The sequence below is a fragment of the Cyprinus carpio genome, chromosome B17, assembly GCF_018340385.1.
Source record: "Cyprinus carpio isolate SPL01 chromosome B17, ASM1834038v1, whole genome shotgun sequence".
In the NCBI taxonomy this organism is placed as follows: Eukaryota; Metazoa; Chordata; class Actinopteri; order Cypriniformes; family Cyprinidae; genus Cyprinus; species Cyprinus carpio.
The window spans coordinates 7,739,818-7,766,026 of record NC_056613.1 but is presented as its reverse complement, the minus strand read 5'-3'; the positions used below and the strand labels follow the sequence as shown (position 1 = coordinate 7,766,026).

The 26,209-nt window shown below is 35.7% G+C and overlaps 1 protein-coding gene across 7 annotated transcripts in view; it reads right to left on the bottom strand.

Moving 5' to 3' along the window:
- The window catches only part of LOC109076421 (forkhead box protein N3-like), a 96,081-nt gene that overhangs the window by 40,241 nt on the left and 29,631 nt on the right, over positions 1-26,209 (bottom strand). For all 7 annotated transcript variants that reach the window (XM_042741997.1, XM_042742003.1, XM_042742002.1 and 4 more), the window contains one exon: positions 11,423-11,559. In XM_042741997.1, the coding sequence (XP_042597931.1) occupies positions 11,423-11,559 (137 nt within the window). The remainder of the gene's footprint in view (positions 1-11,422; positions 11,560-26,209) is intronic.

The window sequence follows — 26,209 nt, the reverse complement described above, 5'->3', positions numbered from 1 at the left end:
TGCATTTGCATTGATTACTTTAGTCAAAATTACTTTGAAGGTATAAAATGACACAAGCAGTGCTAAGTCGCAAAATTCAATGTAGAATTTTGCAAATTAATTGGAATTCGGAATGGCAGAAAGAGGAATTTAGTGTACTGAAATGAAAAGAAATGTTTTTTCATTCTATATCCACAAAAAGTTAATTTTATTCATAAGGTCTAATAACCTTCAAACTTTGAGGCTTTTTAAAGGGGTCCTATTATGCTCTTTTACAAGGTCTTGTTTTTGTTTTGGGGGTGTACCAGAACAGGCTGTCATACTAGGTTGTTCGAAAAACACATTATTTTTCACATATTTTACATGATTACATCACCTCTCTCCACAGTCTGACATGAACAGCTCAAATAGTTCCTGTATCAAATGAAGGCACGCCTTCTGAAATATGAAATGTGCTGTGATTGGTTAGCTGGGCCAGTGTGTGTTGTGATTGGCAGCACTCGGCGCCTTGTCAGGAAATGTCCTGCCTCTCACCATAGCTGCCTGCTGCGTGCTTCAGTTTAAATATTGCGTCAAAATCAAATCAATTTGACCACGATTTAAACCCGGATGATTGTAACCACTCTAAGCTCATCTGTCTTGGGAACACTAGTGCATCTCCGACATAGTGATAACATTCGTTGTCTTTAGTGCAGCTCAATCAGGTCTCATCCCATTCATGGATCTTACAAATACCACAAATACCTTAATATCATCCCAAACGAGTTGTTCATTGTAGTTTTTAAAATAGTGATTTCGGTTAAATAAAATATCCCCTTTTAAATTGGACTTTGAGCTTTGTAACTTTGCAGATCTTTTTTATGCTCAAACAGCAACATTACAGACTAACTAAAGTTGAAAAAGTGAAAAAGCATAATAGCACCCCTTTAAACAAAATTTTCAAACTTTCACACAAGACTTTATAACCTGTTACTGTACACCTATTATGCCCCTTTTTCCAATATGTAATATAAGTTTCAAGTGTCTAGAGAATGTGAAGTTTCAGCTCAAAATACACCACAGGTCATTTATTATATCATTTTGAAAATGCATATTTTGATTGGAAGCAGAAACGGGACGGGACTTCAAATACTCTGACAAAAAACATCTGTTTGGTTTTGATATCATGTCTATCGTGCTGAAATCGTGTTATAATCCATTTTAGTTTAAACTTCTGATATACTTTTTTTGAGCGTGCACATCCAAAGCATGTGCAATCCGGCTGTTGCACGGCACGTGAATACTAATCTAAGTTCTCTTTCATGTCTTATTGTGCTTAAAATGTCAAATACACACGTTTGTTAAAAACACACATAAGTTACAAAAACACAGTTGGTGAAGGCAAACAGCTGGGAAAGAAATAGCATGATTAAAAAAGAAACTGAAAATCACTCACTGCTCTTGAATACACCTGAAAAACTCAATATCACTGAACTCTTGAAATAGAATGAATAATTTCTGTAGCTCTAATAAGAAGACATTTTTTGCTTGAATTCTGCTTTTAAATGCTCTAGCATAAAGATAAACATTGTACAGATTTTGCAAACGGCTTGTTCTGAGACACTGCTTATGATTTCTGGGGATTATGTTTTTTTTTTTTTTTTTTTTTTTTATCATTATAAGGTGTTTGTGTACAAGGGTGGGTGTTTATGTTCAAAAAACATTTAGCATAATAGCTGCCCCTTAAAATTAGACAGAAGCTTTGGGTTTTGAACTTTGTGTGTGTCTACAAAATGGATCAAACTATTATTTTGAAAAAGATGCCCTAAAATAATTTCTGCAAGTTTTCCCTTCTTTAAATTAAATCACCTCTTCCCTCCACAGTGAATAAGGACACAAACCCATCCACAGGGATTGATGATGACATCACCAGAACAGACTATGCATTCATCCCATCTGTCTACCTGACCAACAACCTGCAAAAGAGCTGAAGCCCTCAGCTTACTACTCTCAGGATCTAATAATCTCCACGCTATTGCTGTGATTACAAAAACAGCAAAGATGAAAGAGTGGTGTGTTAAAAAAAATGAGCAGAAAAGAGGAGTGTGTGTTAGTCTATGACTCAGCTGATTCGTGTGAACCTTAGGAATTCTATAAAAAGCTTCATTTGGCTTCCTGGGAGCCACAATGGCCAGATAAACACTTTATTACACACTGCTATAGCAGATTCACCATCTGGCCTGAGAGAGAAGAGGAAGCCGAGTCTGTGTGTGCCCAACACTACTGCGATATCGTTGCTACCTTATTCACACACACACACACACACACACACACACACACACACACACACACACACACACCACCACCTTACCCAGGGCCCATCAGAACGATCTGAAATGTGAGGGCAGAACATAGTATAAACAACATATAAATATTAATTAGTTGAGGTAGAGCTCGTTCAATAAGAGTAACAGATTTGCTAAAAAAAGCATTTGCTGAAAGAAGTACCTTCTTGTGTGTCGTTTTTACACACCCAATTACACACAGCATTAGGACTCTTAGAAACTTAATGTTCCAATTATAAATTTCAGGATCTGTGAATCTGTATACTCTGTGGGGGAAAACATAACATAGGTGTATCTTAGATCAGACACATGGAAAAATCTAGAGATGATTAAAACTTCTTTGTGGACCCTAAAAAGTTCTTCTATGGCATTAGGCTGTAAAACCTTTTCTGGTTCTAATTGGAAAGTTTTATTTTAAAGAGTGTGTCCTTTGGAAAATAGTATTGTGAGGTTGTGGTATAGGCTGGTAGTTTTGAAGAGGTAAAGGAGAGGGACCATACGTCTGTGATCTCCCTCTTCCCACAGGGCCGCTCCGGTCTTTGACTACCACCTGGTGCTAATAACCAACCTAGGTGCTGTTCCCACACAACATTATCAGCGGAACACAACTGACTGCAACACTCAGTACAGAAGGGGAATTCGCTAAGAATGAACTGCGCCCACTGATAGCGTCATTTATTTGCACATGCTGTCTGCGCTGTTTTAGGATGTGATTCACTAAAGGAATTATGCAAATCAGGTAACGGCACAAACCCAGCCAAAAAAATTACTGCGGAATGCAATTTGCACAACACTATTCCATGAGTTTTAGGACGGCTCTGAGCGCTAGGGTCTTTAGAATGCTAAAAATGTCTTGATATACCCATAAACATTTTTTTTCATCTGGCCACAATACAATTTAAACAGATGCTCAAAGTCAATGTGTTGTTTAATATTGGAATCAATGTATAATGTTGTAAAACTTTAAATGCCACAAAATATTCGATGGAGAACTTGTACTCAAAGGAGCAGTTATACAAGTCCAATCTTAAAATAGCATATTTTGGGTAAATATATATTAGATAATATATATGATATATATACTAGAGTATATATATATATATATATAAGCATATATATATATATATTTTTTTTTTTTTTTTATTTTTTTTTTGTTTTAATGTACTTTGAACAATTGGACTGACGTGAAAATGGGCCCGAAAGTATACTATACTATTAACTAAAAAAACTTACAGAAAGATATATGTATGCAAATATATTTTTTTTAAAAATTGCCATATTCAAACGTACATTCCAAAAAGTTATTATTCTGATTATTATCTACAAATTTAGAAGGGCAATGTAACAGCATATACTCTTACAGCAAAAAAACAACTAAATTATTATATATTAATTTTTAAATATTTTTTTTGGCCATAATAGTGCATAATATGTTTCAATTGATGCTAACAGCTTGTTCAACGTTAACTTCTAGCACAAATACTTCTATCGCTTGGAAAAAACAATCTTTAATAATCCAAATAATATAAAGCAACGTACCTGATACCTGAGGGTGGTTAATTCAATAAGACTGATTTAGCAGGTGCAAATCAGAAACCTTAGAATAAAATTGTAGCACCAATTATCATTCCTCTCAAAAAGCCTCTCACAGGTATGTGATGATTTTCACTCAGTATTATGTGCAGGTTGGGCCAACAGTGCAATTTCACCTCCTGCACACATGCATTTTGGGAGAAAAAAACAGTACTTTTAAAAAAAACGAGAAACGACCTTATTCAGCAGTTGTTTGTCGAGCTGTGAGATTTCTGCCTTGATGAGGCAGCAATGTGCTGCTGAAGGGAGAAATGCAGGCCGTCGTGACAAAACCCTATCCAAAAACATCCCTTCTCCGCCTCATTCCTTAATCATCTCGCCATGCTTGAGCAACACCTGAAACCCAGCCGATCTCTCTTACTAGAGCTGTCCGCTTTAATTCAATCTCTTTAAAAGCATCCCATCTCCATTTTCCCTTTCCTACCTCTGAGGACTGGCGCGACCCATTTGTTCCATAATCCTGTTGTTAAGGATGATATGCCAATGTTCCAGTTTTACAGTAAAGCAATTATTTTGTCTTGCACAGTCGGAGTGGGCTGGGGAGGGGGGAGCACGCAGACCTGTTAGACGGATCAAAATCAAACTGAAGCGGAGAGGGAGCCGCTGGAAGCCAACGCCGGGTGTCGCTCGCTCTGACAGCTCCACTCAGCTCGCTGCCGCCCGGTGGTGGGTTCCACTGCTAACCGATACCAACAGGACAAAGTGGGGAGAGAGAGACATTGGTGAGGTTTTAAGGATCGATGTGGTCCAGTGGGCCCCGCTTGCCTACCTTTGATATGTCCCGTGAGGAGAGGTGGGAAGCGTGGTGAACACCATGGGAATAAGGATGATAAGGCGTCTTCTTCAGCTACCCTGGATGAGATTCTGTCTGTATTCTGGGTCTATGCACCACAGGGGAGCCAGCCCTTCCCGATACTCTGTGGAGAGGAAGAGGAGTATATAAGACAGGACAGAAAAATAGAAAACCATCTAAATGTCTCAAGAGACACCCATAAAGACCAGGGCAGCTAGCACAGAACCAGTCAAAGATGTTCATCTGTCACTGTCTTGTGGTGAAAAAAACTGGTGTTTGTGTACTTCTTCTTTTACCTTTTGGCTGCGATTAATTGCCTGCTATTCTGGTGTGTGGGATTTCAATGTAGGGAATCATATCTATGGACAATCCGTTTTATTGAGCTATACATCCCTTTGTTATGTTAATTTCCTTCACATCCAAAAACATCAGATCATCAAGAAGGAATGTAATCATGAATATTCAATGATGGATAGTCTGAGCATACAAATACCTTTCCAATCTCTTGAAATGGGGCCATCTTATGATGTTTCAGATCCTAGGTGGCTGTTTTTTTTAGGCATCAAAGGTGTGCTAGGTTTTAAATTCTAAAGCAGGCAATAACATGTATCTTTTGCAGATTTTACAATTCCAGAATGCACTGTGACAAGTGCATTCAGGTTTAGAGAATATGAAGGAGTGTTTCACATTCCTGTCCACTTTGTAGCTTACAAATCATTTTTAAATACAAAATAAGCATATTACTTGGCAAAATAAGTCAAATATATTCGTGTAGTGAATTTCTGAGAGACAAGATAAGGCTGAGTTTGTTTGGTTCCAGTACAGGGAAGACAATAGAATATGAGAACCTGACCACCCGGCATTACCCTTGACCTCCACATTCTCGCAGTTTTTAAAGTGGAAACGGGCGCAAGAAAAAGAAAAAAATGCATTCAACAACCCCAAGATAGTGCGAGAACTACAGCGAGCACAGACCAATATGCTACAGGCCACTTAGGACAAACTCCAAGCGCATGTTCAAAAAAAAGCACGAGTGAGCGGAACGACTCCTAGTATATAAATTAGCTAATTCCTGACAGATTCTAGCTGAACAAGGAAGGAAAAGCAAAAATGCTCACTTTGAAAGTGATTAGCAGGGGAAAAGATATCTTGGAGCTCAGTAGTACAGCCTACAATCAGCTGTCATGTGAACTAAGCACCATTTGTCGCTCCAAGTCTATCTGTACTGTTAGAGTGTTACACAATCCAGCAACCACCGCAGACCAGAGCAAAGTTGTACGACTATCACAACGTTGCTTTGGTAAAAGCAAAAGAGCATTTCATGTCACTCAGCGGCCCTTCCAACGCGATGAGGACGCGTGTGCCATGGTTGGGTTAGACAGACCGTGTTTTCCAAATGAATCAATAGGCATGACCTTGCGATCACGGTACATGAGTGTGCACTACTGTGTGGCCTGAGGTAATACAAACACTGGTCTGGGCGGTGCGTCACGTACTTAAAACTGCACTAAACCTAACCAAACGGGGGACATGTGCGTTTTGAGAGAGGTTTCACGCACCCTGAACTCAGGTCGTACTCTTTGGACCGCTGTTTAATCACTTTGAAGTGAATTTCGTTTTTTGGAAGGGACCAACATATCTTTAACAAACAAGATGCCATGAGATTTTTTTTCAGCTTGAAACTCCTAGATTCCCCTGAAAAAGGGCTACGAAACGCTACACACACTCTATTGATTGCACGCAAAACTCACAGAAGAGAGTGCTCGGCTCTTAACCCACAGGTATTCGGCCTTCAGTGGACAAGATTGGACAGGCCAAGTCAAAACAATTTCAAACCCTTGGAGTGTTGTTAGCAAACAAAATAAAACCGCAACATTTATTGGACTCACATTCATTTTTACACTCAATGTCTCGATGATTTAAAAGCTTGACTTTGGTAAATAGGAGCAGAGGTACAACAGCAACTGATAAAAAATCTAGTGGATAACATCAACATAATAGACAGTATTTTGTTATAATAGTAAAAATTCTATTCAAAATACGGAATACTTACTATTACAATTAACTGCTAATTATAATTGTCTAGTGTTGTTATTTCTATTTATAGGTGGCATTTATAATTATATATATTATTCCAGGAAATAGTTGACTAGTAGGGCCTGTGGAGTGATTGTATTGTGCCAATCTTTATCATATTTTTCTAAAGGGGAAACGAGTCTTCCTAGCAAAAAGATTCCTTTTCTTTTTGAAAGCAGCAAATGCATTTTATCTTAGCACAAACTGACAGTCTCCATCTAAATAAGCTGTCAACGTATCCATCAGCAGGTTTTAAATACCAATACCTGGACAACCTCAACAGATGAATTGCACCATGAAATTCAATACTTAAATGGTCTGTCTGATAGATGCTCTGAGGGAAATGAAAATAAAATAGGGATGTTAAAAGAGAATATGAACAGGATGGAAGCCAATGAGAAAAAAGGCACCAAAATATTGTGACTAGTAAGAGAAAAAAAATTATAATTAAATTAAATAATAATATATATATTAGTAAGAGGACACAGACGAATTGAAAAGCACAAATACACACCTATCCGTATACTAGTCTTATTAATACTACTTCCTATTATTTATTACTGTAGGGACATAGAAAATGGAAAACCAATAATAAAATAAATGTACTACAATCTCGTTCATATTATACCTATATTTAGGCTAAAACATAACTGGGGTGTACTGGCATTTTGTTATTCTCCTTGCGGAACAGGCCCAAAACGGTGAGCTTAAACAAAGCTGTGATGAATTCTATCCAAAGCATCATAAATCGCAGGGAAATATATACTAATGTTGAACTGAGCTAAAAGTCAGTTTCTCTTGCGAATATGACAATCTCTGACAGGCTTCAGAGAAAAGTTGAAAAAAAAAATACCTTACAATTGATGATGTTAAATGGTTTTCGCACATTCCATGAAATATTAGTTATGCGCCAAGTGACTACATTCTCAACTGATGGATTTTGAATACTATGTGTACCGTTCAGAGCACACATAACGCTCCCAACAGGTTCACATCCAGTCTTTAAAGGGGGGTGTGTATGTGATTCTCAAGAGGCATCAGGCATATATCATTCCTCAGAGGAGAAGGACGAAGGTCTTGCACTGGTCCTGTCTTTGCCAAATGTTCCGTAATCAGGAGAAATCAATAGGTTTCAGCAGCACTTTGCCTCAGATTTATCTCCATCTCTCCTGGACAGCTGCTGTGTCCGTTCTTCTGAAGGCAAGCTTCCATGGTAAGCAGCCAATAGCGTCCTCCAATCAGAGAGAGAGGGTTTAAAGGCGAAAGGAGGCAGAGCAAGGGGAAGAAAAGGGGGAAGCACTTGGATACACTGGTCTCTCTCGGCACCACGGGCAATGGCTGGAGTATAAAGATGACTGTTTGACTAGTCTTGGCAGAGCGATCTTTCCTTCTCTCTCAGAAGCCATGGGCTCTGAGAGCTGGCGATATTCCATTATAATGCACAGTCAAGTTACTCCTATCAGTTCTGAGGGCAAAATGAAGGACCTGTATTAGTGACAGCACCCCCCTCACCTCAAACCCGAGTGTCAATGTCCCCCATTTTATGCGCAAACAAAAACGTTAAACATGTGAAAAAAAGTTCTGTGGGGACATATGATTAACACCAACAAAAAGCCAAGTTTGGATCTGTTCCTTTATGAGACAAACTGCCACATTCTACTCTCACTCGCAAAACTACTAAAACCACCTTGGTTCATTCATCTCTCTTTCATTATGAGGATCTGTTTATATAGGTGGGGAGTTTTTAAAAAAATCCCTTGATCTAATAGTACAAACTCAAAGATACCGTTCGTGCTGTACAGACATTAGCACTATCAGAGTGATTGTTAGATAACCTCTATCTAGTTTCATGGTTTCCTACAACACTTCCAAATCAGTGTTGTTCTTTTATATGAATATACTATTACTATTAGTGTTAATTATATTTTAAATTAGACTTTTCATATTGTCAGGTTCATTTTAGTTTTTTAATGTGCTCTTTTTCAATTTTTATTATTTTGATCTACTATTTAGGGTTAATTTATTTTTAGTTTTGCCACCTGTTTATTTTTATTTTTTGTACTTGCAAGTAGTTTTAGTGGTTTTAACTGTTTACCTCTAATATATGTCTAATAATATATTGGAATGTTGACTTTTCCGTAATCAACTGCTCACTTAAACTTTAATTCTTTAAAAAAATTCTAATTTAATATGTTAAAATCTAGTGCGTGCAAAGCTTCATTGGCTTCCTGGGAGCCACAATGGCCAGATAAACACTTTATTACACACTGCTATAGCAGATTCACCATCTGGCCTGAGAGAGAGAGGAAGCCGAGTCTGTGTGTGCCCAACACTACTGCGATATCGTTGCTACCTTATTCACACACACACACACACAACACACACACACACACACACACACACACACACACACCTTACACCAGGGCCATCAGAACGATCTGAAATGTGAGGGCAGAACATAGTATAAACAACATATAAATATTAATTAGTTGAGGTAGAGCTCGTTCAATAAGAGTAACAGATTTGCTAAAAAAGCATTTGCTGAAAGAAGTACTTCTTGTGTTCGTTTTTACACACCCAATTTACACAGCATTAGACTCTTAGAACTTAATGTTCAATTATAAATTTCAGATCTGTGAATCTGTATCATCTGTTAAAACATAACAAGTTATCTTTAGATCAGCACATGGAAAAATCTAGAGATTTAAAACTTCTTTGTGGACCCTAAAAAGTTCTTCTATGGCATTAGGCTGTAAAACCTTTTCTGGTTCTAATTGGAAAGTTTATTTTTAAGAGTGTGTCTTTGAAAATAGTATTGTGAGGTTGTTACAGGCTGTAGTTTTGAAGAGGTGAAGGCTAGAGGGACCATCGTCTGTGATCTCCTCTTCCCACAGGGCCTCCGCGTCTTTGAACACCTGGTGCTAATAACCAACCTAGTGCTGTTCCCACACAACATTATCAGCGGAACACAACTGACTGCAACACTCAGTACAGAAGGGGAATTCGCTAAGAATGAACTGCGCCACCACTGATAGCGTCATTTATTGCACATGCTGTCTGCGTGTGTTTAGGATGTGATTCACTAAAGGAATTATTCAAATGCAGGTAACGGCAACAAAACCCAGCCAAAAACTGACTGCGGAATGCAATTTGCACAACACTATTCCATGAGTTTTAGGACGGCTCTGAGCGCTAGGGTCTTTAGAATGCTAAAAATGTCTTGATATACCCATAAACAATTTTTTTCTGGCCACAATAGATTTTAAACATATGCTCAATCAATGTGTGTTTATAAATTGAAAATGTATAATGTTTAAAACTTTAAATGCCACAAAATATTAGATGAAACTTGTACTCAAAGGAGCAAGTATACACGTCCAATCTTAAAATATATATTTTGGGTAAATATATATATATATATATATATTATATATATATATATATATATATATAATATATATATATATATATATATATTCTATTTTTTTTTTTTTTTTTTTTTTTTTTTTGTTTTAATGTATTGTTTGAACATTGGACTGACTGAAAAATGGCCGAAAAGTATTACTATACTATTACTAAAACTTACAGAAAATATATGTATGCAAATATATTTTTTAAAAAATTGCCATTTCAAAGTACATTCAAATTATTATTCTGATTATTATCTAACGAATTTAGAAGGGCAATGTAACAGCATATACTCTTACAGCAAAAAAACTAAATTATATATATATAATTTTTAAATATTTTTTTTTTGGCCATAATAGTGCATATATATGTTTTCATTGATGCTAACAGCTTGTTCAACGTTAACTTCTAGCCAAATACTTCTATCTTGTGCAATCTTTAATAATCCAAATAATATAAAGCACGTACCTGATACCTGAGGGTGGTTATTCAATAAGACTGATTTAGCAGGTGCAAATCAGAAACCTTAGAATAAAATAACACCAATTATCATTCCTCTCAAAAAGCCTCTCATCAGGTATGTGATGATTTTCACTCAGTATTATGTGCAGTTGGGCCAACAGTGCAATTTCACCTCCTGCACACATGCATTTTGGGAGAAAAAAGTACTTTTTAAAAAAAAGAAACGACCTTATTCAGCAGTTGTTTGTCGAGCTGTGAGATTTCTGCCTTGATGAGGCAGCAATGTGCTGCTGAAGGGAGAAATGCAGGCCGTCGTGACAAAACCCTATCCAAAAACATCCCTTCTCCGCCTCATTCCTTAATCATCTCGCCATGCTTGAGCAACACCTGAAACCCAGCCGATCTCTCTTACTAGAGCTGTCCGCTTTAATTCAATCTCTTTAAAAGCATCCATCTCCATTTTCCCTTTCTAGCCTCTGAGCTGGCCGCCCATTTGTTCCATATCCTTTGTTAAGGATGATATGCCAGTTCCAGTTTTACAGTAAAGCAATTATTTTGTCTTGCACAGTCGAGTGGCTGGGAGCACGCAGACCTGTTAGACGGATCAAAATCAAATGAAGCGGAGAGGGAGCCGCTTGGAAGCCAACGCCGGGTCTCGCTCTGACAGCTCCACTCAGCTCGCTGCCGCCCGTGGGTTCCGCTGCTAACCGATACCAACAGGGACAAGTGGGGAGAGAGACATTGGTGAGGTTTAAGGATCGATGTGTCCAGTGGGCCGCTTGCCTACCTTTGATATGCCTGAGGAGAGGTGGGAGGCGTGGTGAACACCTGGGAATAAGGATGATAAGGCGTCTTCTTCAGCGCCTGGATGAGATTCTGTCTGTATTCTGGGTCTATGCACCACAGGGAGCCCTTCCCGATACTCTGTGGAGGAGGAAGAGGAGTATATAGTCAGGACAGAAAAAGAAAAACCATCTAAATGTCTCAAGAGACAACAATAAAGACCAGGGCAGCTAGCAGAACCAGTCAAAGATGTTCAGCTGTCACTGTCTTGTGGTGAAAACTGGTGTTTGTGTACTTCTTCTTTTACCTTTTGGCTGCGATTAATTGCCTACTATTCTGGTGTGTGGATTTCAATGTATGGATCATATCTATGGACATCCGTTATTGAGCTATACATCCCTTTGTTATGTTAATTTCCTTCACATCCAAAACATCAGATCATCAAGAAGGAATGTAATCATGAATATTCAATGATGGATAGCTGAGCATACAAATACCTTTCCAATCTCTTGAAAATGGGCCATCTTAAGATGTTTCAGATCCTAGTGTGCTGTTTTTAGGCATCAAAGGTGTGCTGGGTTTAAATTCTAAAGCAGCAATAACATGTATCTTTTGCAGATTTACAATTCCAGAATGCACTGTGAAAGGCATTGTTTAGAGAAATATGAAGGAGTGTTCACATTTCCTGTCACTTTGTAGCTACAAATCATTTTAAATACAAATACACATCTTACTTGGCAAAATAAGTCAAATATGTTTGTGTAGTGAATTTCTGAGCTACAAGATAAGGCTGAGTTTGTTTGGTCCAGTACAAGGGAAGAAATAAGAACCTGACCACCTGCATTCCCTTGACCTCCACATTCTCCAGTTTGTTAAAGTGAAACGGGCATAAAAAAATGCATCAAAAACCCAAGAAGTGCAAACTACAGCTAGCACATACAGTATGCTACAGGCCACTTAGACAAACTCAGCATTTTAAAAAACAGCACGGTGAGCGAACGCTCCTAGTATATAAATTAGCTTTCCTGACAGATTCTGCTGAAAAGGAGGAAACAGCAAAATGTCACTTTGAAAGTGATAGCAGGGGAAAATTACTTGAGCTCATTAGTACAGACTACAATCAGTGTCATGTTACTAAGCCCCATTTTTCAGCTCAAGTTATCCCTGTACTGTCAGAGATTTACACAATCAGCAAACCACCGCGACAGAGCAAAGTGTAGACTATCACAGTGCTTTTGTAAAGTCAAAGTCATTTCCTTTCACTCAGGCCCTTCAAAGCGATGGACAGCGTGTGCTGTTTTGTTAGACAGACCGTGTTTTCTCAATGAATCAATAGTCATGACCTTCGGATAACTGACAGAGTGTCATACTGTGTGGCCTGAGGTAATACACACACTGGTCTGGGCCGTGTGTCACGTATTCAAACTTCACTAAACTAACAAACCGGACATTGCTTTTGCAGGAGGTTTCACACCCTGAAATCAGTCGTCTCTTCTGACCGCTGTTAATCACTTTGAGTTAATTTAGTTTTTTGAAGGGACCAAAATATCTTTAACAAAAAGCTGCCATGAGATTTTTTCAGCTTGAACTCTAGATACCCCTGAAAAGGGCTAAGAAACGATAACACACTCTATTGATTGCAGCAAACCCCAGAGCGAGTGCTCGGCTCTTTACCCACAGTATTTGGCTTCAGTGGAAAGATTTGTACCAGCGCAAGTCAAACAATTCAAACCCTTGGAGTGTTTTAGCAAACAAAATAAACAGCACATTTATTGGACTCACAATTCATTTTCACTCATGTCTCGATGATTTAAAGCTTGACTGGTAAAATCGGAGGTACAACAGCAATGATAAAAAATCTAGTGGTTAAATAAATATAGAATAATTTGTTATAATAATAAAAATTATATCAATAGTAATACTACTATTACAATGACTACTAATTATAATTTATATTTTATTATTTCTATTTATAATTGGCATTATAATTATATATAATTATTCCAGTAAATAGTTGAATAGTAGGCCTGTGGAGTGTTGTATTGTGCCATATAATATTTTTCTAAAGGGAAAGGTCTTTCCTAGCAAAAAATTCCATTTTCTTCTGAAAGCAGCAAATGCATTTATTCTTAGCACAAACTGACATTCTCCACCTAATTAAGCTGTCAACTTTCCATCAGCAGGTTTTAAAACCATACCTGGACCAACCTCAAAGATGAATTGCACCATGAAATTCAATACTTAAATGGTCTGTCTGATAGATGCTCTGATGGAAATGAAAAATAGGGGAGTTAAAAGAAATGAACAGGATGGAAGCAATGAAAAAAGGCAAAATATTGTGACTAGTAAAGAAAAAAATTAAATTAAATTAAATTAATAAATATATATTATTATAGGGACACAGAAGAATTGAAAAGCACAAAAAAACCTAATCCTTATACTAGTATTATTAATACTATTCCTATTATTATTACTGTAGGGACATAGAAAAATGAAACCAATAATAAAATAATGTACTACAATCTCCTTCAAATATTACCTATATTTAGCTAAAATAAGTGGGTGTACTGCCCTTTTTGTCTCTTGGGAACAGGCAAAAGTGTGAGATTAAACAAAGATGATGAATTCTATCCATAGCATCATAAATCGCAGGGAAATCTACTACTGTTGAACTGACTAAAGTCAGTTTCTCTTGAGAATATGACATTCTGACAGCTTCAAGAAAGTGAAAAAAATACCTATTGATGAGTTAAAGTTGCACCCCTGAAATATTAGTTATGCGCAGTGACTATGTTGATGTATTTGAATACTATGTGTACGTTCAGACACAATAAAGCACCCAACAGGGTCACATCCGTCTTTAAAGGGTGTGATATGTGATTCTAAGAGCATCAGATTATTCATATCCTCAGAGGAGAAGAGGCTGCACTGGTCTGTCTTTCCAAATGTTCCGTAATCAGGAGAAATCAATAGGTTTCAGAGCACTTTGCCTCAGATTTATCTCCATCTCCTGACAGCTGCTGTGTCCGTCTGAAGGCCAGCTCAATGGTACCAGCCAATAGAGTCTCCAATCAGAGAGAGGGGGTGAAAAGGGAAAGGAGAGCCAGGGAAAAGGGGGAAAGCACTTGGATTACACTGGTCTCCTAGGCAACAGGCAATGGTGGAGTATATAAAGACTGTTTGATAGTCTTGGCAGAGAGATCTTTCATTCTCCCTAAGAAGCATGGGCCTCTGAAGATGCTATATTCCATTATAAGCAGTAAAGTTAATCCTATCAGTTCCTGAGCAAAATGAAAGACCTGCTATTATGAAGCACCCCCCTCTCCTCGACCCGACTGTCCAAAGTCCCCCCTTTTATGCTCACAACTTTAAACATGTGAAAAAAAAGTTCTGTGGGGAAATATTTAACCCAAAAAGCCAAGTTTTGGATCTGTCTTTATGAGAAAACTGTCCATTATACTATCACTCTGCAAAACTACAAAAACACCTGTTTCATTCATTCTTTCTTTCATTATTATGACTGTTTATATAGGTGGGAGTTAAAAAAAAATCCCTTGATCCTAATATTAAACTCAAAGATACGTTCGTGCTACAGACATTAGCACTATCAGATTAATTGTTAGATTAATCTATTAGTTTAACTGGTTCCTACTAACATTTTTCAAATCAGTGTTATTTTAATATTCATATACTATTACTATTCGTTTTTATTATTATTTTAAATTAGCTTTTCATATTTTCATGTTTCATTTTAGTTTTTTAATGTGCTTTTTCATTTTTATTATTTTTTTGTAATTTTACTATTTATGTTTAATTTATTTTTATTTTTGACCCTTTTTATTTATTTATTTTTTTTACTTGCAGTAATTTTAGTGTTTTAACTTTTTATCTAATATTTCTAATTAATATTTAATATAATATTTATTGGATGTGTACCTCTTCCGTAATCAACTGCTCACTTAAAATTTTAAATCTTTAAAAAATTATAATTTAATAATGTTAAATCTAGTGCTGTCAAACAATTAATCGCATCCAAAATAAAAGTTTTTGTTTACATAATATATGTGTGTATAATGCATAATATATGTATAATTTATATAAGAATATATACACGTAAATACATGTAAATATTTTCAAAATATATGCTGTATGTGTGTGTCTTTCTATATACATAATAAATATACACAGTACACACATTATGTAAACAAAAACTTTTACTTGCACTAGTTAAAAATCTAATCTTTAGAAAATCTGAAATTAATATCCATTTTCATACTGTACATTATAACATTTTGATGCCTAAGTTAACTTTTTAATTTATTTACACAAAAGAGTGTAGAATTTACATTGGCAGTCACTGGCCAAAACCCTGAAATGTTTTTGTCTATTAGACCAAAAAGGTGAAGAAAAAATATACATTTAACGAGGGACCTGAGCCATTTCTAGGGATTTTAGCATAGGCACCGTTCACATTTATTTTAGAAAATCCAGTTAATTACTGTTCTTTACAGTGAAAGTAAAAACAAACAAGGAGATGGAAGGAACCAGATTCTGCTATACTAAAACACTTCTATTTCTGAAGAAAACCAATTCGCTTCAGCAGCACAATGCACTGACTTCCTAAAGCTCTGTTGGTAAGGTGATCTATATAAATGCAGACATCGACCGTTTTGAAACATGGATAAATCAAGGTGTCCAAAAGGACATCATTGCTTTGGTCTCCAAATCCCAGCAGTCATCAGCTGCTAATGGCTGCGGCCCCAGAGTCTTCATCTCTTCTGAGGCTCTGCGGCTTCAATCACATGAAGGAGCAGAGAAGCGGTAAGCTTGCTCTGTGATTGGTGGAGACACGATGACCTCCGTTCATATTGGCTGAATTCTGCACACAATGGCATTTTTAAAGCAGGTCTAAATTGTGGAGTTCTGCAGCGGAGCATTAAGAGACCGAAGACTCTACTCGCCTTCAGAGGCTCTCAGTGCATTAGGAAGGGCAAGAAAGGTCATTCATAATGAGGGCATTTGGAGAGGGGGAAGCTTGGCTGTTGTTGGATCTATTCACTGAGACGAGTCCAACACATCACCCCCATCCAACTCTCGCTCTCTCCTTTCAGTTTTTCTAAGTCTTTCTGAAGGCTGAGTAGAGCATGAAGATCCACCATGGAAGTGCCTCATGAAGGACATCAGAAGAACAATCAACACGAATGGTTTTCCTCATCCATTACAAACAATTTAAACAAAGTTATGTAAAAGATGATCCCAACTCTAAATTCTGATTGAATGTCAGAGTTAAATCCAAAGTATTGTAAAATAGCTGATATTTATTGTTTTACAATGCCTTGGTTGTAACAGTGTCATTCAGTCTGAAAACTGATATACCTATGAATGCACACCAGCTGAATTATGTATCAATTATGAAACAAAGTTGACAAACTGCAAAGCAAACATAAACAGCCAACCATACATCTAATGGACCATATTACTTGACAGAAAAAATCTATTATTTAAATAATAACAATAATAATAATAATAATAATAATAATAATAATAATAACAATAATAATAATAATAATTATTATTATCATTATTATTATTATTATTATTATTATTATTATTACGTAATCAAATGTACAATATGCACCTTACAATACTCTAGTCTCTAGAAATAGTTAAGTAAAAAAATTAACCCAATAAAAAATAAAAAAAATAAAAAAAAAACAATAAAATATTACAAAACTACAAAAATATATATTTTTAAATTATTATCATTATTAACATTATTATTATTATTAATGTTACTAATATATTCCCATTATTTATATTATATAAATCATAATTATTATTAAATAATACAATATTACCACATATACAATGCAATATTCTAGTCTCTAGAAATGATCAGAATATGATTTTGACCATCTCTTTTTTAAATGAAACTATAAAATAAAAATGACATTTTTATAAAACTACAAAAATGTAGTTACAGATTATTAAATTATTCTAAATTAATATTCAAATTAAAATAAAAAATAGTTTTTTATAAAATTATAATACAATTATTTTTATAAAAAAATTATTTTTTTCTCTTTTCTTTCTTTCTCTCTCTCTATGTATATTTTATATTTTTTCTTAATCATTCTCTATACTTTCAATATTTCTTACTTTCATCTCTATTCTAGTCTGCACTCCTTAAAATGTTTGCAAACTCTTGCGTTTTTCCTCTACATCCTTGCAACAGAAAATAAATGGATTTTCAGCATAAGTTTTCTGTAAATGCCCTTTAGTTATGTAGGAATTTAAGACAGTGTTGCCAAATCTTTCCAGAAAAACAAGTTCAAACTAAGTGGCTTGGTTCACCAAAAGAAGCTAAACTGAGCAATGCCACTGACACAACCACGATCAATAATTTAGTTTAACACCATGCAAAATTTGTCCCAATAATGAGGCTCACATAAAAAAACTCGGGTTTGCTAATGACCTGTGTAATCCTAATTAAAGAGGATTCCTTTGCAGAGCCTGAAGCCATCCAGAGTAAAGCAGATACAAAAGTAAAAGCTGATGACATAATAAATTGAGACATGTTCTGTTCCCACAGCGCAGTCTGTGCCAGAAAAGTACCCAGGACAGAGTGTGTGTGTGGGTGTGTGTGTGTGTGTATGAAAGTGTGCGTGTGCATTCATACCATCTTATGAGTGTATATGCTGTACATGATCACCAGTGACGAAGGGTGGCCAGATCAAGCCCCGCTGAGATGCAGTCCCACAAAAATCGCACATTCTTGAGCAAAGCATCTCTCTTGGCGTTCACGCACCGTGTTTATTCTGACACAGTCAGTGCACGCCGAGATCATACGCAAGCAATATGGTGTCCCCCACGGGTGCAGCATACGGCCACGAGGCGTGTGGAGACCAAGCCTTGGAATCAAATCAGTGACTCAACCTTGTGCAGGAAGTGACCAGACTCACACATTCCATCATATTTTAAGCAAAGTGACCTTTTATGTGACTGCAGTTAATATAGCAGTGCAGTCTATTTCGAACTATTGCCTGTTAACAGCGAAAGATTCCTATCACAGAAACAGAATAATATGCCTCTATAACACTGAATCAAAATGAAAATGAGATGAATAAGTGGGTGGAGCCATGAATATAAAATCTTAAAAATGGCATAAAATATGAAATAATGTATTTATTAAAATGTTTTCAAATATAAGATGTATTCAAAAATATTTTTTCAAAGAATGATAAAATAAAATAAAATAAAATAAAATAAAATAAAATAAAATAAAATTTAAATTAAATTAAATAAAATAAAATTAAATTAAATTAAATTAAATTAAATTAAATTAAAAATTAAATTAAATTAAACTCCTGCAAAAATCTTTGGATGGAGCCATGAAGGATTAAACCATTACTACTGAAAGAGGCAGCATAATTATAAAAAATAATTTCAAATTAAAAATTATTTTATAAGTTTTATTAATTATATAATTATTATATAAGTTCAAATTGTTGTATAAAATGCAAAATAATTGAAATATTACAAAATATATTAATTAAAACATACAATGTTACAATACAAAATAAAAATGATTGTAAAATTATTATTATTATTATTATTATTATTATTATTATTATTATTATTATTATTATTATTTTCAGACAAATATGTGAGTGGTGCTCATGCAAAAATCGCTGATACAATGGGTGGTTTCCATGTGATCTGTGCACTTGCTAGATCGTTGCTAAGTGGTTGCTAGGTTCACGCTCAAATCTCTACAATCCTGTAATATTTAAGCAATTTGCGATGTAATTTATGGCCCTTAAGTGCAAATAGTGCAGGACAAGCTATGCACCAAAACTGAATTTGCTTGTTAAAACCTTAAGTATGAGCATCAGACATGAGGAAAACAGCAGTGAAACCACTAAAACTGTTATTAATTATGGAAGGAGACAAACAGACAGCCAGATATCTTGAGGACTGAACTGCTGAGGTTCTCTTGTGTATCAAGCACCTGAAGCTCTGCCAAGAGGCTCTTTAAGCGCAGACAATTGACAAAAGACACTGATTTCCATAATCAGATGGTAAAGATTTCTAACACACAGATTATCTCATTTAACAACACTTCTCACCCTGACAGACTTGTATTCAACATAGATTCAGACACACTGCTCTGTCAGTGAAAAGACCTAATGATGAAGCACTTATGGGGCTATATCTGTAACAGACTAACAGACAAGTCAAGCAATGTATAAAATTGCTCAATTGTACAGCTCAAACGACAGCATTAGCTGCAATTATCCTTTCATCTGTTCAGTGTTAGTCTTGTTAAAAAAGCGGTAGTCCCTACACGGATCCTAAGTACTAGCACACTTCTGCTAGGTTGTGTTTTTGACCACTAAATTAAATTTCTGTCATTGTTCACTCACACTCAAGTTGTTCTGCTTGACTTTTAATCTGTCACGGAACGCAAAAAAGATAGCTTTTGGAATTGTACATTGTTCACCAAGATTGCATTTATTTGATCAAAATAAACTAAAAACAGTAATATTGTGAAGTATTACTACAAAATAAAATAATTATTTTCTATTTTATAATATTTAAAAATGTAATTTATTTCTGTGATGACAAACTGAATTTTCAGTAGTCATTTATTATTAATACCAATGATGCCTAATATTTTTGTGGAAACTGTCATACACTTTTTTTTCTGGATACTGAATACCATCGCATTTATTTAAATGCAAATATTTTAAAAAATTTTAAATGTCTTTACTCTTACTTTGGATCAATTGAATGCATTCTTACTGATGAAAAATGTTATCATGCCGTAGATTTTCTTAGCACATTCATGATAGTTCATGAAGTAACAATGTCCATTCGTCATTATCTAATCATTCTTTTAAGTTTATTCTGTACATAAAATAAGTCTAAATTATTTGTTCATGAATCTGAAATATATTGAATAAATATTGAAATATAGCTCACAATGCTTTTTTATGATACTTCTGAGCTTTATGAGATTTTGCATGCTTTTTGAAACTTGAAATCTCCGTAGCGATCTGTACAATTCTTCCATATTTCTCCTTTTTGTTGAGGGTGAGTAAACCATGAGGAATTTTTCATGTTTTGGGTGAACTAATCCTTTAATCATGCATTCCTTTTGCAGAATGCAAGGTGCTAATAATGGTTTCTTACAACCATTAGAGCACATATAAAACAGCGTAAAAACCACCCAGTGAACGTTTTCATGTCATTTTAAATGACTGGTCAGTGTGTCATGAGTTAAGTAATGACAGAGAACGGACTGTTCTTTCATTTTCTCTATCATTACAACCTACAATAACCATAAAAAAACACTGACACATCCATAACGTTCCCCAAAGTTTCATCAAATGGTCTAAACATCATAACCAGCCTTATCTTTGCTGCCAAAACTTTTGCTTGGATGTCAAAAAGCAAAACATTTAACTCTAAAACATAACTTAGTTTTAGAGTAAAATCTTCATCCTGCTCTCATTAAAGGATTACTTCCAGAATAAAAAAAAAATTACTGATAATTTATTCACCCCCAAGTCATCCCAGTTGTTCATGTATTTCTTTCTTCGGACAAAAAGAAATGGATTTTTGAGGAGAACATTCCAGGATTTTTCTTTATATAGTGGACATCAATGGGAATCGACGAGTTGAAGGTTCAAAAATTGGAGTTTCAATGCAGCTTCAACAGGCTCTAAATGATCTCAGCCGAGGAATAAGGGTCTTATCTAGTGAAATGATTGGTCATCTTCTAAAAAAAATTTAAAATGCATATACTTTTTAACCTTGGATTAGCTCGGCTTCACGCATAACGTAGTCACATTGGAAAGGTCACGTGTGGCATAGGCGGAAGTACCGACCCAGCGTTTGCAAAGCGAATGTGCAAAGAAACACCCTTTACAAAAAAAGGTAAAACAACAATGTTGGATGATTTTGAAGATGGAGGACAAAATGTGACCTTGGACCACAAAACCAGTCATAAGTAGCTTGGGTATATTTGTAGCAATGGCCAACAATACATTGTATGGGTCAAAACTATTGATTTTTCTTTTATGCCAAAAATCATTAGGATATTATGTAAAGATCATGTTCCATGAAGATATTTTGCAAATTTCCAACGGTAAATATATCAAAACTTAATTTTTGATTAGTAATATGCATTGCTAAGAACTTAATTTGGACAACTTTAAAGGCGATTTTCACAATATTTCGATTTTTTGCACCCTCAGATTGAAGATTTTCAAATAGTTGTATCTCAGCCAGATATTGTCCTATCCTAACAAACCATACATCAATGGTGATGATGATGTATACATCCAATGTGACTAATGTGGGAAGTCTTGGATGTGCATCACAGAGCTACTGCAAGATGAGCATTGGTGGTTAAAACATCTATACATTTTTTATTTTTTTTTAGAAAATACCCGATCGTTTCTCAAGATAAGACCCTTATTTCTGCCAGGGATTGTGTAGAAACTGCAATTTGGGCCTTCCACCCATTGATCTCCATTTAGGTCCACTATATGGAGATAAATCCTGGAATGTTTTCTTCAAAAATCATAATTTATTTTTTCAACTGAAAAAAGAAAGTCATGAACATCTTGGATGACATGGGCTGAGTAAATTATCAGGAACTTTTCATTCTGGAAGTGAACAAAGCCTTTAAGTGCAAGATTCAGATTCCGGAAGGTGCTGACATCCTGAGAGTCAGCGATCTGCTCTGTGTCCGCTATTGATCGGCAGGTACTGTGGTGTCAGCATCATGATCCCTTGGGGACGGTCGCGTAACCCTTGGTAACCTGGCGCAGCGTTCAAAAGTCAGGCGCACTGGTGACGTCAAAGGTAGGTTTGTGTGCAAATCTCCCGCAGCTTCCCTCGCAACCAACACATCTGTCCACAGGGAACACAACAGCTGGCCAGGGAACATGTCAGCGAGCAGGCCGGCTTTATCTTACATCAACCTGGCTTTCAGAGTGAGGGATAAATCATGTCACGCAGATCAGCATTATCACCGTAATCCCTCACGGTTCCATATAGATGGGGATTGAACAGTGGGGATCAGAGAAAGACAAAGAGAGTGATAGATATACAGTATATGACACATTGCTCTTTAAATAATTAAACTTCTGAACTCAGTCGAATGTCTGAGCAAACAGCCAGAACATCACCATTACAGTGCTGACAGTACGGAAAACGCTACCCGCTGGAAATGCCAGTGCGTGCTCTTCCATCCTGTGTTTCTTCAAAAACGACTCCACTGCTACCTGTTCAACTGCAACTCTTGTGTAACCTAGTCTTGTTGCTATGGAGATGACATCAACAATGGAACAGACACATTAATCATCAAAGCTCCCTCTATGTGTAAACGCCGATGCATGTGGCTGTATGTGAAACAGGCTTTGTAAGGGACACAAGAACTCTGGAGATCCACCCATATAACCACAACTCAGGTGCCTAGTTCAGATCCTGTGTTTATAACAGCGCCATGGAAACAAATGACAGGGTGTCATTCACGCTTCACCAGTCACTGCACATGCACGCATGAAACCACTAAAGAGTTGCACCACTCTAGTGCACCGAATTTCAGTGCAAAACCATGCTTCTTATTTCACATACGAAGCAATACCAAGGTCATGAGTTTGATTCCTAGGGAATGCATAAACTGGTCAAATTTACCTTGAACTTATTGCAAGTTGCTTTGGATAAAAACACTTGCCAAATGGATTAAATATGAATAGAAATATTTATCAAAAAGCAGCTTTTATCTAAAGTTACTTGCAGTAAAGTAAAATATATATTTATCAGTATTTTCATTCCCTGGAAATTGAACTTATGAACTTCAAGATTTTGAACTTATGAACATACAAGATTTTTTTTGTTTTTAATTAATTAAATATTTTTAATTATTAAATAATTCTTGGAATAGCAATAATACCTTGTTTCTATGTAAATAAGGATTATTTTAGGATGTGCCGGATTTATAAATGTCACTGCTACTTGTTTGATATAATTTAAGGTGCACTATTACCAGCCAGGGAAGCTGGTGGTAAAGAGATTCATTTTTTTGTGCACATTTCCTTATGAAAACAGAAACAGTAAACCCATACCCAAAAGAAAAAAAATTTACCTTTCTCTAACCCATTGCCAATGTACAGTAAATTTACATTAACCAGAATGGGGTTGAAGTGCCCCATGCAACACTAATTTTCTTGCTGTATTTGCACAGTTACCTGATTTGCATAATTCCTTTGTGAATCGGGTGCTAAAACAGTGCAGACAGCATGTGCAAATGACGCTAGCAGGGGGTGCAACTCATTCTCAATCCTTAAAAAGCAAAAACAACATTTTCTTGAGGTCTGGATCTCTTAATTTGATTCTCCTCTTGGCCGAAATTAATTATTCCTCGGTAAACCCCTGGGGATTACGCATCTATCAAATGTTTGTTTATTCAGACTCTTATTTTGCTGGTTTAATTTGCCCCTTACTGTCTCATTATGTAGAGTGATGCATGATTGCATAGCAAATCCACAATGAATCTGAAATTAAAACAGACTTAAAATAGTCATCTCATTCATTAAGTAGGCCAATGAGGCTAGAGAAATTAAATCAAATAGCAAATGAACAGGCATATGGCTAATCATGACTTTGTGACCTAACTGAAACTTTTTTTTTTTCTAAAAAGTATGAAATAAACAACTCTGCAAAACTTAAGAGACAACACTAAGTGGTAGAAGCTTTGCCAACATTACTGTTGTCATGCAATGTTAGTGGTGTTTGCTAAGGTTGTAATCACTGTTACTAATTACCATACTAAAACTTGAGGATTTGAATAAACCCAAGTGATTTGAGTAATGACCTGGCAGGCAATAAAAGAACCTAAAAATTTTATGCACTCACATGAAGAGTCTAGAGTCTAGCTTTTGACCTGGCATTCTAAGGAACTCTCACTCTTGCAACCACACACAACACCACAGCATCATGGCAACAACTTCTGCACATGCAAGTACCATGCAGCAACCACATAGATCAGGGCTGTATGAAATCTGTTTTATTTTTTTCTGTTTTTATTTTTCTGGATTCCGATTTTTTTCCATTTGAATTTTTCTAGACTCCATTTAAAATGTTAAATTAAATTGTATTATTCAAAAAGCATGTGCGATTAATTGAAATCATAAAACTTACAATTCAGTTTTATTTTTACCAAATTCTGTTTTGCATATTTTTTTTCTGGATTCCATTTTAATAACAGATTTATATTAATAATCACAGCATTTCTAATTAACTGATTTTATAAAATATATATATTATTTTATTTATTTTTTCCCCCCAGAAATGCAGTGTTGTGTATTTACATTTTTCTGCTAAATAAATTATTTTAAATAATTGTTTTGGTAAATACTCTTTTAAAAATAATGATACTATTAAAAATAATTTAACAATAATTATATTATTATTAGTAGTAGTACCATTACATGAAGTAAAATTTCTGTTATGGTTTCTTCAAGTTAAACCGAACTTTTATTTTGACAGGTCAATGTGAAGACCATTAGGTTTCTGTTTGTATGTGATATGATAATAGTTTGCTCAAAAGAAACGATAAAATGATAATGAAGTCACATGATGAAGTTGTTTATGTGTTTATGTACTCATATATTGAGACGGCAGAGGCTGAAGCGTCACGCACGTGTAGTAAACGAGTAGTAAATGAAATCACATGTATGTGATACGGTATCTGTGTAGTAAACGAAATCACATGTATGCACAATTCATTCACACAGAGACACACAGAACATGCAGAATTCATATTTAACTAGTATTTTAGTGGCTAGTCCATACAGTGCTTTGATTTAAGGGCACTGACCTACTTTTAATGTATCCAACCAAATTGTGGCAAATTCCATGATATTCCACGTTATACAGTAAATTCTGTTTTTTGGACTGGATTCCATGATTCCATAGTGCCCTACTAGATCACCCTAGCAGCCATGCTGCAACATTCTAACAACCAGTCACAACAACCAAGCATCATGTTTGCACATTTTACACAAGCAACACCCTCAAAAAACCACTTAGACCACCCTAGTAACAACCTAATAACCATGCAAAACACCCTAGCATCATATCGAGATGTTTTGTACAAGCAAAAAATAATCATGTAACCACCCAATCGCCCTAGCATCCACTCACAAGGACATCATCTTCACATTTTGTTTAGAAAATGTAAAAAAAAGTATTGTTTCATTTTTGTTTTTATGTATTTTTTATGTGTATAATAAAGAAGTTTGAACGTCCCTGAGATATTATAAGGCTCTTTGTGCAATAAAGAAAAAAAAGACAAGAAACCTTTAATTCCAAAAAGCCCAGAGCTCAAACTTACACAGTTCATTTGAATAAAGAAAAACCAACTCGACACTGTGGATCTCAGCAAGGCACAAATAAATTTTGGATGGCAAAGCTGTTAAATAAAATTTGATGAGTGCATTAGAAACAAGCGCTAAAATGATATCTAGAGTCGAGTCGAGCATCACAGCAGATGAAAAACAGCCCCAGTCCTTTGAGGGAAGATTTTAAATTGAATTTTAACTCAATATTAAGCAATCCTAAACAAAGAACATGTGGATTGAATTCCTCAAGTTAAATATTTTGACCAGGTCCGCTAAAGCTGATACTGCAACAGGAGACAAAACACTCATTCTGCAGCGAAAATGGCATAAATGTTCTTATTACTGGGGCAGGAGTGAAGGGGTTAAATCGGGCG